Source organism: Emydura macquarii, unplaced genomic scaffold (assembly GCF_026122565.2).
Source record: "Emydura macquarii macquarii isolate MOO-44397 ecotype Brisbane River unplaced genomic scaffold, CSIRO-AGI_Emac_v2 contig_3494, whole genome shotgun sequence".
NCBI lineage: Eukaryota > Metazoa > Chordata > Testudines > Chelidae > Emydura > Emydura macquarii.
This window is the reverse complement of record NW_027133631.1, coordinates 76,399-97,178: the sequence shown is the minus strand read 5'-3', so window position 1 is coordinate 97,178 and position 20,780 is coordinate 76,399. Positions and strand designations below refer to the sequence as shown.

The following is a 20,780-nucleotide window of genomic DNA, read 5'->3' as shown; positions in this document are numbered from 1 at the left end:
CAGGCCAGATGCTGCCCTCCATGACCCACGTGCTGCCCCTTGGAGCCAACGGGGCCAGGTCCGGGGGTCACTGGCTGTAGTCCCTGCTTTGTTCCCCAGCACGCAGGCAGAGGCCAGGCCTTTAGCCTTTGCCAGGTGAGCGGCTGCAGAGGGGAAGGCATGTGAGTGAAGACAAAATAAATGTTAATTCCATTGCTAACAATCTGTTTAGAAGCAGGTTGTTGAAATGTAAATTCACGTATTGACACCTTGTTACAGTAATAATATTTTCTAAATGAGAACAATCTCGCTTTTTTCTTTCCATATTTTACATTGAGATTTCACAGGGGTAGAAATTCTGACAGGAGTGACTGATCCCCGTCCGTCACCGTCTGCTACTCCTGGGACAGGGAACGGGGAAAGATGATGGGCAGCAACATGTGATGGGGCAGCAGAAGACACGAGCTGTCTGTCCGTATTTCCTACCTGTGTCACCCTGTGCCAGGAGCCGTTTGTTGCACTGCACCGGGGTGGGGCAAACACATGGGAAGGGGGAAAAGCTGCCTAGGCTGCTTCCCACGAGCAGGTTCCATTCACCCAACCTGGCCCCTCACTCACACAGCCCTGGAACTGGGCTCTCACCCTCCTTCCCCGGCCCAGCTATCGAATCCCCTCCCCCAGCTCTCCCCACTCCCCACCCTCCCCCCATTGCGCTGGGACCAGCTCCCCCCATAGGCTGAGGCTGCAGTGCAGAGCGGCCCATACAGCAGGGCCCCGGTGCTCTCACCCCTGCCCCCGCGCTGCCCCCTGTGGCCATTTCACTCCCCACCATGGGCAGAGACTCCCTCAGGAAATGCCAGGACCTTCCCCTCGCTCACTGGGCTCCCCAGCAAACCCTCCCCCCCCGTCATTTCAGCCAGGGGTTCTTTCTATTGGGGGCCTCTCCCGTTACAACCCACCCATCCCCCAGTCTTCCACATGTCAGCTGGGCTCTTCCCTTTCTGCCGCTGCAGTCCCCTCCCTTCCCCCACTCTCAGCATCCACCCCTGACATTGCCCCCACCCAACCCACACACACCCTGCCCTGCCCCCCGGCTGGCTCCTCCAACCCCCTTCTGTGCCCCTCTCCGCTCCCCCATCTGACAGGCCTTGTGCTGGGAACTGAGGGCTGGGGAGCAGTGCCTGGGCTGGGACCGGGCAGATGATCAGGGGAGCCGCATTTTTACCCCCAGCATTGAGACCAGGACAGAAATAAGGGCGAAGTGTCCCCGAGAAGGTGTCCGTGAAAGTGAAGAGCTGGGACCCGTCAGTGACATTGTAAAATGAGACCTCGCCCGCCTCATAGTCCAGGAAAATCCCCACCCGGCTGGGTCTGACCATCACAGGGAGAGGGGTTGGGGGGGGGGAATGCAGGCCGCATATTCCCCATCCCACAGCCACACGACCCAGTATCCATCCTCAGGTGTGGGTGTGACCATCCCCTTCCTGCTCACAGATTCCCTACAAACCCCTACCTCCCAGTCAGGCTTCTCTCCCACTGCCACCTCCCAGTAACGCCTCCCACCTGGGAACCCCTCAGCGCCCAGCACAGAGTGACAAGGATCAAATCTCTCAGGATTGTCAGGCAGATCCTGGCGTGTGTCTCCGAGTCTCACACGTTTCCGATCTTCAGACAGGACGAGCCAGGGATTTGCCGTGTCTGGATCCAGAGTCACGTCCACTGGGGAGAGAGTCACAGAGTCAGGGCCGGGGCAGGGGCTGGTCACAGGGATCAAAGGGAAATTAACCTGTGTCCCCATTAATTGCTGGGGGTGGGTTGTTACCCATTAAGGGGAGTCAGGGCCCCTCTGCCCATGGGAGCGAACTTGAAGGGAAGGAGAGCAGCAGTGGGGGAGGGGAGGGAGGGATGGGAAGGTGGCAGTAGGGGCAGGGCAGGGTACAGACTGATGCTGGGAGGGGCAGAGGGGAGGGGCAGGCACAAGGGCAGTGGGGGAAGGGAAGGAGCAGGCACCAGGAGGACAGAGGGGGGTGAAGGGAGGTGCAGGTTCCAGGGGGTGCAGGGAAGCAAGGGAAGGGGGGGCAGCAGGGAGCAGAGGGGGTGAGGTAACGGGGGGGGGGGGGGCTCCGAGAGGCAGGAGAATGAGGAGAGGGGGGATCTACGGGGGTAGAGCGGAGTGAAGAGGAGGGTCAGGTGCCAGGGTGGGGGGAGGAGTGGGGCAGGTGCCAGGAGCAGGGGGGAGGGAACAGGCAGGCATCAGGGGCACAGAGTGAGGCACGAGCCCGGGGGCAGCAGGGGTGTCTAGGGCAGGGCTGATCACCGGAGGGCAGACTAAGGGCTGGTGCTAGGGGGCAGAGTGGGGTGATGGGAGGGGCGGGTGTCAGGGGTGTAAGGGGGAAGAGGAGCCCCAGGGAGGCAGAGGGGGAGTGAAAGGGGGGCTGGCCCCAGAGGACTAGAGGGGAACAGGGGAAGGGGCAGACCCCAGTGTCAGAGGGGTCCCGTGGGGAGTGGGGGACACCAGGTGGGCCAAGGATGGGGCGGGGGAAGGTGCAGGTGACGAGGGGACGAAGAGGTGAGGGGTGGGGCAGGCACCAGAGAGGCATGCGGGGAAGTGAGGGGTGTGGTGGGCACTAAAAGGGAGATGGGGGGAGGGAAAGGGCAGACATCAAGAGGCAGAGGAGGAGGGTAGAGGTGGGTGCCAGGGTCACAGGGGAGTGAGGAAGGGGCAGGCACAAGGAGGGCTGAGGGGGGCTAGTGGAGGGGTGGAGACAAGGAGGGGCACAGAGGCAGGAGCAAGGAAGCAGATAAGCACAGGGGGCTCAGAAGAGGGGTGGGAAGGACAGGCCCTAGGGAGGCACACACGGTGCCACTCCCCGAGAGGGGGGATCAGAGCAGGGGGAGTCGAGTGGCACTGCCCGGTCGGGGGCTGGTGGGGTGGCTGGAAGGAAAGCTCCCAGAGGCGGCACTTTGCTGCCCAGCCCCGGTGGTCTCTGCAGCACAGGGCGTGTGTCTCTGAGCAGGTCCCTGCCCACGTACGGCAGAGACACGATAATCCAGGTGCCAAGGGAAGGTGCCGCCCAGCAGCGCCGCACTGGTCCCAGCACATGCTGAGCCGGCAAGTGCAGCAGCAGAGGCAGCGGCAGAGATGGGGGGGCTCAGCCGTCAGAGCAGCAGCGTCCCCACCTGCAGGGGGGGTCAGCGCTGGGAAACGGGCAGGGCTGGGTCAGGGGCTGGGAGCTCTGGCAGCGAGCGCGGCGCCAGCACCAACGGCCCTGCTGGACACCCTGGGCCTGGCCAGCCTGGGGCAGCCAGTGAGTCTCTCAGGGCCTGGGACTCTGCCCGGGAGGGGTGACAGGTTGGGGTGCCCTGCCCAGGACAGGTGACAGGGGGAGGGGACAGGATGCTCCCCAGGGGTCAGTGATTCCCTAGGATGAGGCAATGGGAAGACGAGCTCAGGATCCCAACAGGCTCATGGGCCGGGCTCAGAACTGGCTGGAGCCCAGCCGTGCCGGGGCCGGTGGGAGGGGAGCCGGGATGTGCTGACTCTGGCCGGTCACAGGGAGGGAGCCCAGGTTTCGGGCACTACGGGGCGCTGGTGCCAGGAGCAGCTGCAGGGAGTGAATCTCTGCCAGGGGAGGGGCTGGAGTCACTGACACAGGTTTGGCCTCGGTTACCTGCAAATCCTTGGGCTCTTCTGAGTCCTGGAACAAACCAGCAGAGAGAGAGAGGTGAGAATTCACACCACAGGGGCACCCGGAGTGGGGTCCAGTGCATGGGGGGCAGACCCTGCTGTCCTGACACAAACAGCCCTGACAGTGCAGCAGCCGCTCCAGCCAGGTACATGGGCCTGTTCCCACCGCACCCAGCTCTGCACCATCTCACAACAGCCCAGGGCTGGACAGGTTCTGACTCTGTTTTGTCTTTTCTGGCCCATGTTCTTCTCCCACGTTCACCTGCTGGGTTTCTCTCCTGTGCAGATCACTGCACACCCGCCCAGCCCAGGGGCTGCTCCATACAGGGGAACAGGCTCCCAGCAGCTGCTGTGCCCTGCTGTAAGGTCTGAGGCCTTGTTTTTTGGCTAAGCAGTAGCAGCCATAGCAGGAGAGACAGCAGCCATAAGCTAAGCAGCATGCAGTCACATCTTCACCCTCCTGACATTACATCCAGACAATGTAGTATCGGGCTGTTAAGAAGGAGCTACTGTCCTAATAGTACCGACCACCACCAGATAAAGAAACAGATCTTAAGATGCTTAAAGAAAATGTTGTTTGATAGCATCTGTCTGGCAAGGAATCACTTATCAACAGTTGTGGTTGTAAACTCTACACTTCTTATTGTTTTGTCTGTATGGGACCCACTTCTCTATTGTGTATTGAATGATTTCTGTTTGGTTCTTTGATTGTTTCTGACAGTTGCATAACTAAGAGAACTAAGTGTGGTTAATTAAGGTGGTCGGGTACGATTGCTTAAAGAATTATTTTGCAATATGTTAAGATTGGTCAAAGATTTATTTTGTAATATGATTGGCTACGGTGTAGCTAAGCAGGACTCATGTTTCACTATAAAAACTGGGGTCCAAGAGGCAGACCAGCTAGAAGAAGAAAAGGGGAACAAGAAAAATAAGAAGGAAAGACCTGAAGGAAGAAGAAGAATCCACCGCCAAGACATCGCCCAAGATCAGACCTGCTAGAATCCTCTGCACAACCCTGACATGCAGCAACCAGAATCCAGATGAGATTGACCTTGCCTGGCTAAAGGGAAGTCCGCCTGCCTGATGAGGATTGGTGAGCACAGCCCTGTATGCTTAGCATGGGTACTATGTTTGGTAATTATTAATAAATAGAGAATAGGGATATTGCTGTGTAAGGCTCCTTCACAGGTAAAAGATCCTGCAAACCCTCAGAGAATTATGCCCAGAGCCCTATGGATTGGGAGAGGGTGACCCTGAGCCCTAGAGTGTGAATTGGGTAAATGTAGGTGCCTTTCCCTGGTGCCCTACGGACTGGAAAGGGTGGGAATGCCCTAGTGTGTGGGTAACACTGTCCTAGAACATCTATTCAGGATTCTCACCTCTCTCTGCAGCCAGCCCCTCTGCAAGGAAAGAGAAAAAGAAAAATCAATAATGAGTCCCAGTCCCTGTACCACCAGTGCTAACAATCATTCCATCACAGCTTCCAGATGATTCGATGTCAGTGAAAGAGGAGGCACTAAGGGCTTGTCCACACTTAAACCGCTACAGTGGCACTGCTTCAAATGCCCCACATTAGCACTTCACTGCAAATGCTCCCTATGCGGACAGAGGGGTTCTCCCATCAGTGCAGTTACCCCACTTCCCTGAGAGGCAGGGACACAGGTCGGCTTAACTATGCCACTTAGGGTGTGCATTTTTCATGCCTCTGACAGACAGTTCTGCTGATCTGATTTTCTGGTGCTGACCAGGCCTAAGGCCCAAGAAGCAGCTTTTCACTGGGATTTAGGCACCTGAAGGTGCAGACAGACACCTCGGGAGATTTGTCCAAGTGCTGAAGCAAGTCAGACACTTCACTCCTACTGAAATCAATGGGAGGTAGGTGCTTAGCCTGCTTTGGGGTGTTTGAAAATCCCACCACATACCTAAATACCTCTGAAAATCTGCCCTAAGGTGCTCAAACACTAGGGCCAGATGCTCAGCTGGTGTAAATCAGCAAAGCTCCACTGACACCCAGGGAGCTGACAACCTGGCCTGAGTCTGTCTGTGATAACGTGTCTCACGCTGACCAGTGTTGAAGTAAAATGCTTAGGCCTTAAACTTTGGTCAAGAAAAGTATGTCTTATAAGTAAAGTAAAAAAGTAAAACAAAAAGTAAAACAGTACAAAAAAAAATGTAAACAGTACTAAAAAATATCAACTGTCTTAGCTAAAAATGCTTGTACTGCAGTTTGCCTATGTCTGTAACCTTCACTAATAATAAATAAAATAACTGCTGTAATTCTAACACTGTTATAAATATATGTTAAAATCTGCCTGCGGGTGGAGACCCTTTACTGACCAGAAACAACCCTGTCAGTGGGTCTCCCCTAGCATATGCTTGTGCTTTTATAATAATAAAAGAGTCTCAAATCTCTAATGAGCCTCAACTAAAACGCAAAGTAAAGCTTTGTTTCTTCCACAGTTCTTGGTGCCGTGACTCGGATCGCTAAAAGCCCAGTCAGGACCCCAAAGGCTGCAGGCTGTCTGCCTCCGAACCCCAGCGCGCCACACCAAGGTAAGAGACCTTTTGAAATCTCTGATTGGGTGCTCAGTGGAGGACTGCCTGTGGGGTTGGAAATCCTGAACAGTGGCTGACGCGATCCGAACTTTTGAAAGGAGGCTCATCAGACATGCTGGTTAAGGTATAAAGGTGACTAGTCAAAAGAGATTATATATGAATTGAGTTGAAAAGCTGGGGGGTGTGAATTGAGATTATAACCCGCTGGAATGTGTGAATTGAGACTATAACCGGTGATAACCGGTGTGTGAATTGAGAAAACCAGCTGGATGTACGAATTGAGATTATATTGTGTAAATTGAGATTATAACCGCTGACCAGGTCTAGGATTTAAGCCGAGTTCAGCCGCCCCAGGGCTGTCTGATAAAAGGCAGCACTGATCACAAGAGGACTCGGTGGAACCTTCTGACCCAGTGGGAATGACTGTTTTTTTTCCTCTCCTTTATCCACGGCAATGAGCCTGAAGCCACAGTAGGAGACACTGTTGGAGTGCCTTTGGCATTTCCCTCAGATGCGCCCTGTTGGCAACAGGGCTCCCTTTATGAACTTTCTCTGTGTGATTGTACCTGTGTGAATTGAGGACAATGGGGGATGGAGGGTCACAGAATGTCCCCGGCTCTCCAAAAAAAACCCCGGCATTTTATGTGTACACATTATGGCCAAAAGACTTGGAAAATATTTAAATAAATAAAATTAATATACCACAGAGGATCCTAGTAAGTAGTAGTTTTTTTTACTGGTACTTTTGATTTAAATAAAATTGTACACCTACGCAGAGCCCTAGAGTCACCCACACAGACTCAATAAAATGCATATTTTAATGAGTATAAAAAAACCCTTAAAAACTGCATGAATCCTGAGTGAGGAGTCTAAAAGACTCCCGCAAAAAATTAAAAATTCAAATAAAGAAACTAAAAACCCAATGTAAACCTGGCCAGGCTTGCCCACCTAGTACTCCAAATGTTCCTTTGTATTCGGCCAAAAATATAGTAGATTTTTTAGCGCTCTTTCTCCACCCACACATACCCACACACACACACTTGCACTTTTGCAAATATTGTGCTTGGTGGCTCAAGTTTTACAATTACAATACGCCACCTTAAGAATGCAGCTCAGTAAAAACAGTACCAAAAAAAAAAAAAAAAATTAAATCACAAAACTACATTGCCGGTAAAATGTTAAAATTATGGCAGCCAAAAATAATGTGATAAAGTATAAATATAGTAAATAAAATGCAAAAGTAAACAATTTAAAAAAAATTAAAAGTAGCTTTTGTAAAAATTAATACTACAAAAGTTAAAAAAAATTAAACAATCAAAAAATGTGAAAATGTTCAAAAGTAACAGTTGTAAAATTGTTCAAAAAGTAATAGTGTTATAAAAAAAGTTTTTAATTTAATAAAATTTAGAAGAAATTTTGTGTGTGTAAATATATTGTGTAAATTTGTAAGAGTTTAAGGATTTAAACTAACATTTTTGGTTTGTAAAACCCTATTTTGTTGTAATTTGTTTTTGTTAACAAAGCAACCCTATAAATACTTCTACTCTTTATAAAATTCAATATCTTTTAAAAGCCAAAAGTATGGCTGTAAAAAAATCAGCCAAATGCAAAAAAATATAAAAATAATTCCTCTGTTTTGCCTGCAATTAGCAAAAAAATTTTGTAAAAAAAAAAAAAGTATTTTAAGCAATAATCTGACAACCCCCCCAAAAAAGTAAAAAATGCTTTTTGTATTTCAGAACCTCAAAAAAAGTGGGCATCAGCAAAACAGCTAAAAAACAACACCATAAATTTAATACTGCAATAAAAAGTGTATTTTGTGCTGTATGCTAATTATCTGTAAAATCGAAGCAAAGACCCTGCAGGTTGCTCTACCACACCAGTGGCTGCAAGTATATCATGTTTCCCTGCCCCAGGACCCTAAGTTGCAGCAAAAGGGGCTGTAAAAAAAAAGGTTGTTTGCCCAGGCTAAGGCGATCACCAGAGCAGCTGCCCTCAAAATAACAAATGACAGTCAAAAAGTGGTTCACTCAGCACACCATATTCAACAATTAATTACACATTATTGGCATAATATGTTTACCAATTAGTCCCCAAAAGCCAGCAAATTTTAAATGTAATGTTACATCCAATTGTTTTGGTGTCAGGTGTGGTTGTGTATGTTAGTATTTATATTATAAATATGTTTGTTATAAGTTAAAAAGGGTTTATAAAAGTGGTTTGTATTTGCAATGTATTGTTTATGGCCAGACCATACCCACCTCGTCAAAAAGCAAATTGTAGTAAAAATCGCAAAACATTTTGTAATGTGCTTAAAATAGTGACGCGGCAGGTTGTGGGTTGTGTGACCTGTTTTGTAGTTTTCTATCCAGTTGTGTTTTGTGCCAAAAGCAGCAGGGGTGCTAGCAAGGTCATGTGCTGTAAATTTGCCAGTGTTTGCTGTTCCCAATGCTGTTGCTACCCTGTTGTTAAAAACTAAGACACAGCATTTATCAAATGCTCACTTAACAAAATATAAAATTATTTTGTTGTCTGCAGGCCATATTACACTCACCCGGTGTCCAGTCCTTACCCACCCCTCTAAAAAGTAAACCCCATAATTGCTTAATTGTAACCACGCACCTCACCATGCCTTAAATTAATCTTAAAAATACCCCTTACAAAACCCAAATTAAGTATTTTATGTTAATGGCTCTTGTCAAAAAAACTCTAAAAGTAATCTTGTGTTTAGCTATGCTGTCTGTTCCCAGCACAAAGTCATTAAAAGTAACCCTCTCCCTTCTATATATTCTGCCCAAGTTGCTAAACTTTTTGCTTTAACTAAAACTTGTATCCTGGCCAAAAATAAATCTGTTAATGTTTTTACTGACTCCTGTTATGCCTTCGGTGTTGTCCATAATTATAATCAACTCCAAAAACAAAAAAGCTTCCTCACTTTAAAAAGCTCACATATTCAAAATGGATTTTATGTTGCTGCTTTACTCTATGCTTTATAGCTATCTTTTGCAATTGCTATTGTTAAATGTCAAGCTCACCAAACTCCTTATAATAAAGTTACTCGTAAAAATGCTTTAGCAAACTCTGCTGCTAAGGCTGCGGCCCTTTCTGCACCTCAAGCCACATCCATATTTTTGTTCACATCAGTCCAGTCTCCTATAACTACTACTAAAAATGTTGCCCTCCTCCAAATCAAGCCCCAAAAAATAAAAAAAAAAAAGCATTAAAAACTAGCAAAGTGCCTTTTACACCCAAACCCTTTGTGGTGCTCCCCGAACAGCCACCTGGTGGCGCCTATAGTCCTTTTTCCCTTACTTTGCTCAAGTGTATCACAAATAGCCCACTTAAGCAAAAATAAATAAATAAATAAAAGCAATAAAACAAAATTAGTATGCCCCTACTTTCCCCACTGTGGCTCATCAATATTGTCAAACCTGCCCTATTTATCAAACGTACAATATAAATAAACCAATTTAAAAAAAAAAAAAAACCAGCAGATCCTCCACCATAAAAACCATTTGTAAATATCCAAATTAATTTTATTTAAATGCCAAAATGTATTTCATATAAATATGTACTAGTAATTATATGTTTGTTTTCAAAATAAATAAAAGCTTACCCATGTGCAAAAGCTAACACTATTACAGTCAGCAAAAAACTTTTAAAAAAATTTATCCCTCGCTTTAAAATCCCTCTGTTTATCAACAGTAACAAAAGCACTCGTTTCACAGGCCAAGTTATAAAAAAAAGTTAGCAAAGCTCTTAATATCCAACAAAACTTTTATTGCCCATATCACCCTCAATCTGCAAAAACAGTAAAAAAACAAAACAGCGTCCTAAAAAATAAAATAGCCAAAATTTGCAATAAAAGCAACCTCAAACAGCCAGACGCCCTGTCCTTAGCCCTTATAAGTATAAAATCATCATATAACAAAAAAACGAAACTATCACCACATAAAATCCTAATAAAACAACCCATAAAGCTCCCTAGTTCTCCACTAGTATCAACTCACATAATAAATATTAATTTAACTAATAAAACTGTTTTAGCTTATTGTCAAGCGTTAATAAAGTGTGTTAAGACTTTTCATTCACAAGTACAAAAAGCCCTTCCCCAAAAACCTCAGAAAGCATGTCACAATCTACAGCCAAATAACTAAATCCATATAAAAGTCCACCAAAAAAAACCAGCCCTAAAACCACATTAAAAAAGCCCACTCCAAGTACTCCTCACCACCAATACTGCTGTAAAGTGCCAGTCACCAGTCCTAAATACACGCCTCACATTATAAAAAAAACCTCTGCACTTATAAAAACAAAGTCAAAAAAGCAAAGTGCAAATGCTTGCAACCTCTCCGTTGCTCAAAAAAAAAAAAAAAAAAAAATTGCCACTCCAAGGCAAAAAAAATGTGCCATGCCATCATCCCTACCACCTAAAAAAAAAAACAAAAACAAACCCTACAATTCCTCCGTCACTAGTTCCCTAAATAAATTTAGCTAGTAATCTTCTAAATGTTCTGTATTAGCATTACCTAAATAACTCTCTTTTAGTCTAAGTTCCTAATTACCAGCACACCTATCAAAAAAATCCCCAAAGTCCATAAAATAAAACAACAACCTAATAACTCTAAAATACAATTAAAAACTAATCAACTAAACCATAAAAAAACGCTCCTTAAACTGTACTAACACATTTTTACAAGTAATTAACCAACTACAAAAAAACTTAAATGTGTCTAACTATTAAATTTGCAGTCATCTTCCCTTGCATTCTAAAAAAAATATACCCATAGCTCCAATTGTGTTAAACACCACACAAATAGCACAAAAATTACCATTTCTTTCCCTAAAAAAATTCAAACTTAAACTACTATAAATCAAAATAAAACAAAATCCATCCGCCTAGCTTATAAAGCCCCCAAAAAATACTGCTTTAAGTCCAACCGCTCCATGTAAAAAAAAAATACACTCCACAAAAATATAAAAGTTAAGTATAGCATTTGTAACTATACCTTCACTATGAACTCTGCAGAGTATGTAGCCCTAAATAAAAGCTCTTTTAGGAGCTCTTTTCCCTACCCCCTAAACATCAGCTATTATAACATTCGCTTAATGCAAAGCTCTGTAGCTTACTCACACAAACACATAAGTTTAGTAAGTCATTATTTCATTTATAAAAATAAAGCCCATAAAAAATTACCCCCGTAGTAAAAAAGCTCCTGCTACATCGAAGCTATCATCCCTGCCAATAAGTACACACCCACACTACCCCAAAGCAAACTCCAAAACCAAAAAGCAATCACCAAGGCCCAACATTATTAAAGTATCACCTTGCCTCACCTTACAGTTGCATACGCTGTCAAAAAAATAAAGTGCGTTGCTAAAATGCTAAAAAGAGTGGCCAATGCCTCTACCCAGGGCTTTAAAAACATAGCCACTAAAATAAGTAGTATACGACAAATAGTTCTGCAAAACTAAATGGCCCTAAACTTTACCCTAGCAAACAAAAAAAAAATATGTGTGCCCTAATAAAAACCCAAATGTTGTGTTTACATACCAAATAACACCCACAACATTTTCACACAAGCCAAGCACATTAAAAAAAAAAGTAGCAAAGCTCCATAAAACAAATCAATAAAGCCTATAGTCATAGCTCAAAAAATAAAAGTCCAAAATTTTCTACAACGTGTTACTTATATTTAAAAGTATTATTGGCATTTTTGTGTGTACACAAATAGTTATAATGTTTATAAAATGTTGCTTAAAATATACTACAAAAAAAATGAAAACAAGTATGCTAAACCCAAAACAAAAACCAGCAGTATATAATATGTATGCTAAAATAAAAAAATAAAACAAGCAAATACAAAAAAAAAAATTAAAAACTTAATAAAGGTAAAAGTTTAAGGCAGTGTGATGCTTTAAAGCACCAAAGGGGGAATTGTTGAAGTAAAATGCTTAGGCCTTAAACTTTGGTCAAGAAAAGTATGTCTTATAAGTAAAGTAAAAAAGTAAAACAAAAAGTCAAACAGTACAAAAAAAAATGTAAACAGTACTAAAAAATATCAACTGTCTTAGCTAAAAATGCTTGTACTGCAGTCTGCCTATGTCTGTAACCTTAACTCATAATAAAAAAAATAATAACTGCTGTAATTCTAACACTGTTATAAATATATGTTAAAATCTGCCTAAAAGTGGAGACCCTTTACTGACCAAAAACAACCCTGTCAGTGGCTCTCCCCTAGCATATGCTTGTGCTTTTATAATAATAAAGTCTCAAATCTCTAATAAGCCTCAACTAAAACACAAAGTAAAGCTTTATTTCCTCCACACCAACGTTCCCAAGAAATATCCCGCTTGTCCCTCTGCCCACGTAGGGCACATTGGAGGGAGACTCTCTCGTTTCCCAGCAGGAGGGCGCTGCCGCAGGGATAGTTGCAACAGGGAAGGCACTTTCTCGCCAAGCTCCTGTTCTCAGCCATCCATGTCTTTATGGGAAATGCCTTTCTGCTCAGAACAGCTTCCCTGGAGCTCAGAAATCCACCAGCCCCCTGCTCCCCTCCTCCAAACAGAGACAATCACAGCCCAGCAGCGTGGCTGTCAGGAGCCAGGACACGGGCAGCCAAGCACAGCGATCAGAGCAGGCGTCAGTGCTGAGAAATGGAACCAAGGGCCAGAGCCAGAGGCCGAACGCCCGAGCAGAGGGTCAAATCAGAGTCAGAGCCAGGAATGGGAGCTGAGAGTTAGGACTAGGTTATCTGGGTCAAGGAAGGCAGGAGCAGGGCTGGGTCCAAGGCAGGAGCAGGGCTGGGACAAGACAAAGAAGCAAGACCAAGGGAGGGTCTAACCCAGCAGCAGGTCAGGGAATTACATTTGTACCAAGGCAGCCTCCAGGAGTTTCCCCTAGGCCTTAAACAGCTTGACTGGGCCAAGGGTGGGGAGCCCTGCCAGCCAGGGCCTCTGGGCAGGACCCAGGGCATCCAGGGGTGCTTGGCCCCACAAGCTCACAGCCCATCAATGGCTGCCCCACCAGCAGTGCTGGCTGCGGCTGTGGATGCAGCAATTGCCCACGGACCCACAGACCCAGATTCTCGCCCTGTGGATCCTCGTGGCAGCTCCATGTTCAACTTCAGCTGGCTGAACTGCAGATCTAGAGCAGTGAGCAGCAAATCGGAGCCGGAGAGAAACACCCAGAAATTCTGAACAGCAGCAGCTGCAGGAGAGTCAGCCCCTGAGCTCAGCTGGCCAGGCCAGAGCGGCAGTGACTGCGAATGATCTGCCCCGCTCGGTATGAACACTCAGGGACTGACAATAACCCAACCAACGGTGCCTCCCCTCCTGCAGTCTCAGCTCCGCAGCTTCCCCGTGGGAGTCCCCCACCTGTCCCTGCCCGGACACTGTAAGAGAGAAACCCTCGGAGCGTCCCTTACCCAGGAATCCCGTCACAGCCCCCTGGAGATTGTTCTCTCGAGCGAAATCCCGGATTCTCTTTTCCAGCTCCGGGGATTCGGGCACCGATGTGGAGACGTCGCCTTCTTGCCCCTGCAGAGACATGAGTGTGTTTATTCCTCTCTCTCCTCAGCCCTAAGTTCCCGCACCCCAAAGCCAGAAAGGGGAGCAGGTGGGAGCTGGGGCCACAGGCAGAGCTAACAGGGCCGTGACCTCTGCTGCTCAGGGAATTTAGTGCCTGCACAATCTGCCGGGGCCCAGGCTGGGGACTGGCAGCCTCTGTCCATCCAGAGAGAAAACAGCCTGGGCAGCGCCAGCCCCAGCTTCCCTCACACCTGGTCTGGCCCACGTTCCCCACCAGGATCTGGAGGGGCCGCTCACAGGGCTGAGAGAGGGGCCCATTCTGCAGATCCAGCCACTCCTCTGCGTCTCCTCTTAGCCTCCAAGGCGACTGGTTGCTCCCCATGAGGTGGGGGGTTCTGGGAAGAGGAAACGGCCCCTCTGAGGTGTGAGCTGTGACACTCGGCTCTTTCCCCACAGGCCCCTGGGCCCCCCTCCCACGGGACAGGCTTTGGGTCATGACAGAGCTGGGGCCAGGTCCTAGCTGGGCCCTTGGGGTGACGGGCCCCAGCCCCAATAATGATCCCCTGAGCCAGCCTGGCTCCAGGGAGGGTTCTCCAGCCCAGAGCTGTGGGGCGATCCCCTCCCCATGATGGGTCACAGAGCCACAGCTCCAGCGCAGAGTCTGTAGCTGGGTCTCTGAGCCTCTTCCTAGCACAACGGGGCGCGAGGGGCAGATAAGCCCAGACATACCTGCTCACAGCACTTCTGACACCCTAAAGGGGAATGAGAGACAGAGCAGAGAGTCAGTGCCCAGGGCCCAGCCCAGCCACTGCCCCAGACGGGTCACTCTGCTCCCACAGCCCAGCCCCACAGGCTGCTCCCCAGTGGGGTGTTGGCACTAAAGGGCTGAGCTAGTGCGAGCAGAGCCCCTTTCCCACCAGCTGCTCTGCAGGGACGGCCGGGCCCCTGAGCTGACCCCTGGGGCAGGAACAGCCTTTCACCAGCCTCCCTCTCCTTCCCTCCCTGACGCCCAAACTCCTGTCTCTCTGCATCCCCGGGGCCCCTGGCTCTGCAGACTCCCCAGGCCGCGCTCTCTGCACTGAGTTACCCTGTGAGCCCCAAGTGACTCAGGGGCCGTCCCCTCCCTGCACTGGGCTCTGGGCGCGTCTGACACGGTCTCACCTGCAGCAGTTCAGGCACTGGCTGCTGACACTTCCCCTCCAGCTCCGTGATCAGGGCGCTGAGCCGGGAAATCTCCTCGCACAGCTGGGTGCTGTTTTCCTCCCTCCTCCTCCCGATCTCCTCGTCCAGCTCCCCCAGCCGGGCCAGCAGGAGGCGCTCTTGTTCAGCCAGCAACTGGCGCAGCTGCTCAACCTCGGACACCACCAGCTGCCTCTCCACTTCCGTCTGCCTCTGGGGGGCACAGAGAGAGGCAAGGCAGGGCAGGGCGGGGACACGGGGAGAGCGGGGGATCATGGGAAATGGCACGAAGCCTTGTCCAGGCTGCACAGAGCGTTTCACGTCACTTCTCTGCCAGTAGAACTGTGTCTACACCAGGGCTCTGGCCAGGAGTAAAAAATGTCACCAAAAAATCATCCCCCCAAACCCCATCACGGTACCAGCAACAGATTTCAGTGTAGACCAGGCCTTGGCAAACGCTGCTGCCCAAACACCCGATGGCATCACTGGAAATGTCTGACACTCAAACCCTGGGAGCAGCAAATGTCTCCCCAGCTTCCCCTGACCCCCTGCGACACCTGTGCACATTCAGCAGTTCTAGTCTCCTCTCACCCCAGTGCTACAGAGGCAGAGCCAGAGACTGTTCCCAGCTGCCCTGTGTGACCCCCTGACTTCAGCGGGAATTAACACCAGGGTCACAGAGCATCTGACCCGAACCCCACTGACTGCAGTGGGTCACTCCTGATTTACACCCAGTACCTGAGAGCAGAGTCTGCCCCGCACTGTTTAAAATGCCCTAAACTCCCTCACTGCATCGACCCTGGAAATCCTTCACCCTCCTGAATTACAGACACCAAACAGGGCAGAGACTCCCCCTGCTGCTGTCGCTGGCGCCCCTGGGCAAACCTGCTGGGCGCGGCAGGGCACCTACCAGGAGCCTCTCACTCTCCTTGTCCCAGTCGGATTTCAGGCCCTGCAGCTCTTCTCTCTCCTCCCTCAGACGCTGCAGGCGGCTCAGGATTTGCTCCTGTGAACACAGACAAGAGCTCTGGGGGCTGGTTCGGGTCCTTGCTTTGTGCCCTGGGATCGTCACTGAGCAGAGGCTGGGGAACCACGTCCCCTTCTCCAACCCACTGAAAAGTGACTGACCCCAGCTCCAAGGGAACTCCCCGGGCAGAGCTGCTGGGCCCGGCCCGGCTCCTCCCCAGCACCATCAGCCCCAGGAACCTTCTTTGGTCCCGGGATCGGGCACTTCCCAGGTTCCAATCCGGGGCTGGTCAGACCCAGGCCAGGGGCTCTGTGAGTGCAGAGGCTGGGCCTGTAACTCCCAGCCATGGCGATAACTGCGCCCTACCCTGTACTCCTGGGCAGCCTCCTCGATGGGCAGCGCGCTGTGAGCGCGGTGAGCCCGGGACTCTCTGCAGATCACGCAGATGGGGGTTTGATCCTCCTGACTGAAGAGTTTCAGAGCCTCCTGGTGTCTCTCACACACTCTGCCCCCCTCGGGCTCCGGCACCGCCTGCAGCCTCTGGCGTTTCACTAACTGCACCACGTTGCCCAGCTGCCTGTTGGGCTGCAGGTGTCTCTGCTGGGCGGGTTCTCGGCACTGGGGGCAGGGGAAGTTTGGCTCCGACTCCCCCCAGCACTGGCTGATGCAGGCTCGGCAGAAGTTGTGCCCACACTCAGTCATCACCGGCTCTGTGAAATACTCCAGGCAGACGGAGCAAGTCACTTCGTCCTGGAAGCTCCCGGCCAGCTCCCCGGCAGCAGCCATGGCTCCTCCGCCCGGGCCGGGAACAGCCGCTGTGGGTTAGTTTCACTTTCCCTTTCCTGAGCTCAGAGAAGCCGGTTTGGCTGGTGCTGGCTGGGGCGTTTCCCTTCCTGCTGTTCCCAGCGGGCCGGGCTGAGCTGCAGCGAGTCACCGCCAGTGTCACAGCCCCGGGGCAGGGCAGACAGAGCCAGGGCCAGGGCAGTTGTTGGGTCTGGCTTTGGTTTTTCATATTATATTTTATTACATTTTTAAATAGCTACATCCACACACAGACCAAACAGACATAACCAATGGTACCTAAACTTCTCATAGCACATTAACAGCTCACAATATGTGAACCATTTGCTAGTTAATCTCTGGTACATTTGAAACATATCTAGAATATGAAAGGTAAAACATAAATCAATAAGGAAATGAGTTACTTAAAAGACAGTTTCTATGAAGACAATTTTTATAACAATTTCCATCAGTGACTGTGAGAAGATGAGTGACTTAAACAACAAAAGGACAAGCAGCAAGTGACTTAAAGACAAATGGCTTAAATACAGCTTTACCAGTGATAACTATATTTATACCGAAAGGCGGCTTTCTTAGTGAGTAGAGGAGAGCGGCTCTATTAAGCGGCTTTTTAATGAGTACGCTTCATTGGTTTTATGAATGAGCGTGCTTTATGAATGAGTGCGGTTTTATAAATGAACACAGTTTTATTCACAAGAGTGTGTTATTAATTTAGTAAAAAAAATCATTTAAAAAACAATTAATAAATTATTTTGAAGTTATGAATGTACCCCTACGTTATCCCCTTTTTGACCCTTCAAACCCAGAGGTATTGAATAGGTCACATTTTATGTAATTGTTTAAAGGCAACGTATGAGGGACAATTTGAGCCTGTGGTTTTAACTTAAGGTACATTTTATTTATCCGGCAGCAAATGCAGCACATCCAACAAACATTATACCAAGTAGGCCAAAGAAAATGATAATAGGATGTAACATAACATTTAAAGCAGATGTCCAAGAGGGTGCCCATTTCTTAACAATATTAGACCAATGGTGTATAATCATTTGTTTTGCCTGTGCAGATACTTTTAATATTTTTAATCTCTGATGTAGAAAAGCCAAACTGCGTGTTTGAGCCTGGGTTTGGGTAGTTTTGGTTCGTTGGCTAATTTGTTTATTTTCTTTCATTAATTTATACAAATTTGTTCAATTAGATTCTAAAGAAAAATTAAAATGTAGAAAATTGCTTGTATTCCTCAGATTAATTTTATTATTCCTGTGGATTGGTTACATTGGGTATCTGAATCATGGTTACGTTGCATGTACATTGTTCTACAGGAGGCTTTGAAACTTGCTTTCCTTCCCAAACAATTTTTTTAATCCAATGACACAGATACAATTTAGTTTACTCTAGTACACCTTGGCAGTGCTATTAGTCATTTCATCCCAATAGCAGGTTGCCAGACCTTTGTTTTGTAAAGAACAGGGCTCTTCTAATACTGGCAAGGAGGGACATACCCACTGTTGTGGTGTCCATCTGGAACACAGGCGGTGATCTGTGACTTTCCCTTTATTACTTAAGTATGTTCCCACCAAACGTTGAGCCCAAATGTTTTTTTCCTGGAGAATTGGGAGAGCTAGAGAGGGCCATAGGTTATGCTAACGCCTAGGTTGTTGAGCTTGTGTTGCTGGGATAGTAACATGCCCTGGTAGGGAGGATGTACATACATAAGATTCCAGAGGTTTATACCATTTGGGGACATAAGGAAGAAAAAGGTTCTCTTTGTGCTTTGTTAATAGGGGATTAGAACCTTTATATCTTTGGCTCGAAGACAATCCATTTCTCTTTCAGTTAAAACAATCGCTAATAGCTGCTGCTCTGAGCACCATCAGGCTGAGGCTGTTTTATTTGCAATTTCCTGCATGGTGGCATATTGAGCCAAGAACGCTTGGTTCACATGTTTTCACGTGTGCCATTGTCAATCCATTGTGTCTACCCCAGTCTGTACTAGCTCAGCAGTCTGGTGCTCCTGACCCTGCACAATACTGTGATGTAAAGATTTTACCGCACTAGCCGTATTTTTCCGTGCGTGTAGATTCACTGAATTTAGGATTCCTGTGCCTGCTCCCAGACCCACCACTATGGTATCAGTTATATCCCCCCACTGGCAGGAGGGGGAATGTTCCCGCTGTAGAGAACTGAACCAAGCATTAAACTAAGGAGTTATATCAGGTGTACTCTTGGGCTGGGTTAACGTTAAGTTATTCTTAGTCCAGTTAACTGTGATATGCAGGGTTATGATTAGTGGTGCCATTTGCACTTCAACAGGGGGTTGCATTTTGAATAAATGCGGGAGGGGTACCTCCTGGGTCTCAGGGCCATTTAAAAACAGCATCATGACACTGCCTACAAAAACAGTCTTATTTACCCATACTGTTACTGTACGAGTTCCTGGGGGCCCTGGTTTGAAAGGTAGGAATGCATGGTAACTAGGGAGGATGCGGTGGCAATGTGGGTTCACGTCTGATATTGGTCCAATAGGGGTGCTTACTTTGATTGCACAGTTACGGTTGTTGGGAGTGATGTTCACCCAGGCCTGCAGGGTAACTGAAGCAAAGGGCCCACACAATGGATTGTTGGGTGCTGATATTATTTGGATTTGGTTTCAAGTGGTAAAGTTAAACTGCTGGGCTCCCCAAAGCACATCAGGTGTTATTAAGCCAAATAATCCTACTAATAATTTAAAAACCAGCACCTGCCTCCTTGTCCTTAGTTAGCTTCCACCGAGGTTCTTCTGTAAAAACGCTTGCGTGGGAAAAGAAAAAGATTTGGGTTAGGAAACCACCGGGCTGATGTCTTTCACAGAGGTTGAAAGAGTCTCAGACAGGCGAGAACTAACAGATAGGAATGTCGGCTGGAAGGGCCCTCGAGAAGTCACCAAGTCCAGCCCCCTGTGCTCAGCCGGGGCCCAGTAAACCTGACTGTCCGGGCTTTGCCCTGGTCTCTGCGTGGGGTGGGGGTTGGGCACCCTCAGACCATACTTCATTGTGCTGCTAACACGAGGTGATCCTGGCCAAGTGGAGGGTAGCAGAGAACAGAGGGAGTGTCTAAGCCAGGCAGGAGCGAGGGCTATCCAGCCTGCTTTTGAAAACCTCCAGTGAAGGAGCTTCCAGAACAACCCTAGGCAGCCTGTGCCATTGTCCCACTGTTCTTGTGGCTAGGAAGTTTTTCCTGGGATTTAATCTAAATCTGCTGTGCTGTAGTTTGAAGCCACTTCTTCGTTTCCTGCCGTCTGTCACATGAGAGAACAACTATTGTCCATCTTTTTTATGGCAGCCTTTCAAGCATTTGAAGACCACTCTCATGTCCCCCATTAATCTCCTCTTTTCCAAACATACCCCGGCTCTTCAGCCTTTGCTGACATGGCTTGCAGCATTCCAGCCCTTTGATCATCTTTGTCGCTCGCCTCTGGATCCTTTCCAGTTTCTCTACAGTCTTTCTATGCATTGGTGACCAAAACTGGACACAGGACTCCAGCTGAGGCCTAACCAGCACCGAGCAGAGCAGTACTGACACCTCCCGTGACGTGAATGCCATGCCTCTGGCAACCTAAAACTGCATTTGCCTTTTTTGCAGCACCCTCGCATTGCTGACTCATGGTGAGGTTGGGATCCACCACAGCTCCCAGATCCTTCTCAGCAGTGCTGTATTGTGCATTTGGGGTTCAAGCTTGCTACAAAGGGGTCAGGCAGAGGTAATGGGTCCAGTGGGCAGAGCAGGAGATCTCTGGCCCTATTTACAGCTGAGCTAATGGCTACCTGCCCTGTCATGTTTCCCCCGGTATGCTGGGATGGACGTGTCTGTCCCCGGAAGCTCAGTAATCCCCTCTAGTACCTTCCCTCCCCTCAAACAAGCTCCCCTGTCCACATGTGTGCCTGCGCCCCCTGGGACTCTGAGCATTCACTGCAGGGGGTGCGGGGTCAGGCTCCAAGGCCCAGACAGTCTCAGACAGGCAAGAATAGAAACGTCGGGCTGGAAAGGCCCTCCGGGGAGTTCAGGAGGGGCAAGTGGTGCTGTGTTACTCCGAGGTGGGGTTAG

General features: G+C 48.4%; 1 protein-coding gene across 2 annotated transcripts; it reads right to left on the bottom strand.

The window, feature by feature from the left end:
* Positions 1–1,646: 1,646 nt before the first annotated feature.
* On the bottom strand, positions 1,647–16,699 carry LOC137144906 (zinc finger protein RFP-like). Of its 2 annotated transcripts, XR_010917515.1 has the most exons (8): positions 16,266–16,699; positions 15,843–15,938; positions 14,915–15,145; positions 14,483–14,505; positions 13,651–13,762; positions 5,047–5,067; positions 3,651–3,677; positions 1,647–1,698 (listed from the first exon to the last, which is right to left on the bottom strand). XR_010917515.1 is itself a non-coding variant. In XM_067535389.1 (7 exons), exons 1-5 carry the CDS (start codon positions 16,683–16,685, stop codon positions 13,663–13,665), a joined length of 870 nt encoding a protein of 289 aa, XP_067391490.1. In that variant the 5' UTR covers positions 16,686–16,699; the 3' UTR covers positions 3,470–3,677; positions 5,047–5,067; positions 13,651–13,662. The 2 variants fall into 2 exon arrangements, 1 of the variants encoding a protein (XP_067391490.1); XM_067535389.1 differs by lacking the exon at positions 1,647–1,698 and having other exon boundaries at positions 3,470–3,677.
* Between the last annotated feature and the right edge of the window lie 4,081 nt (positions 16,700–20,780).

Coding starts and splice junctions, on each gene's coding strand:
- LOC137144906 (XM_067535389.1), bottom strand. CDS start 16,685: ATGGCTGCTGCCGGGGAGCTGGCCGGGAGCTTCCAGGACGAAGTGACT. Junction 15,939..16,265: donor AGGCTGCCCAGGAGTACAGG/GTAGGGCGCAGT, acceptor CTGTGTTCACAG/GAGCAAATCCTGAGCCGCCT. Junction 15,146..15,842: donor AGGAGAGTGAGAGGCTCCTG/GTAGGTGCCCTG, acceptor TGTGCCCCCCAG/AGGCAGACGGAAGTGGAGAG.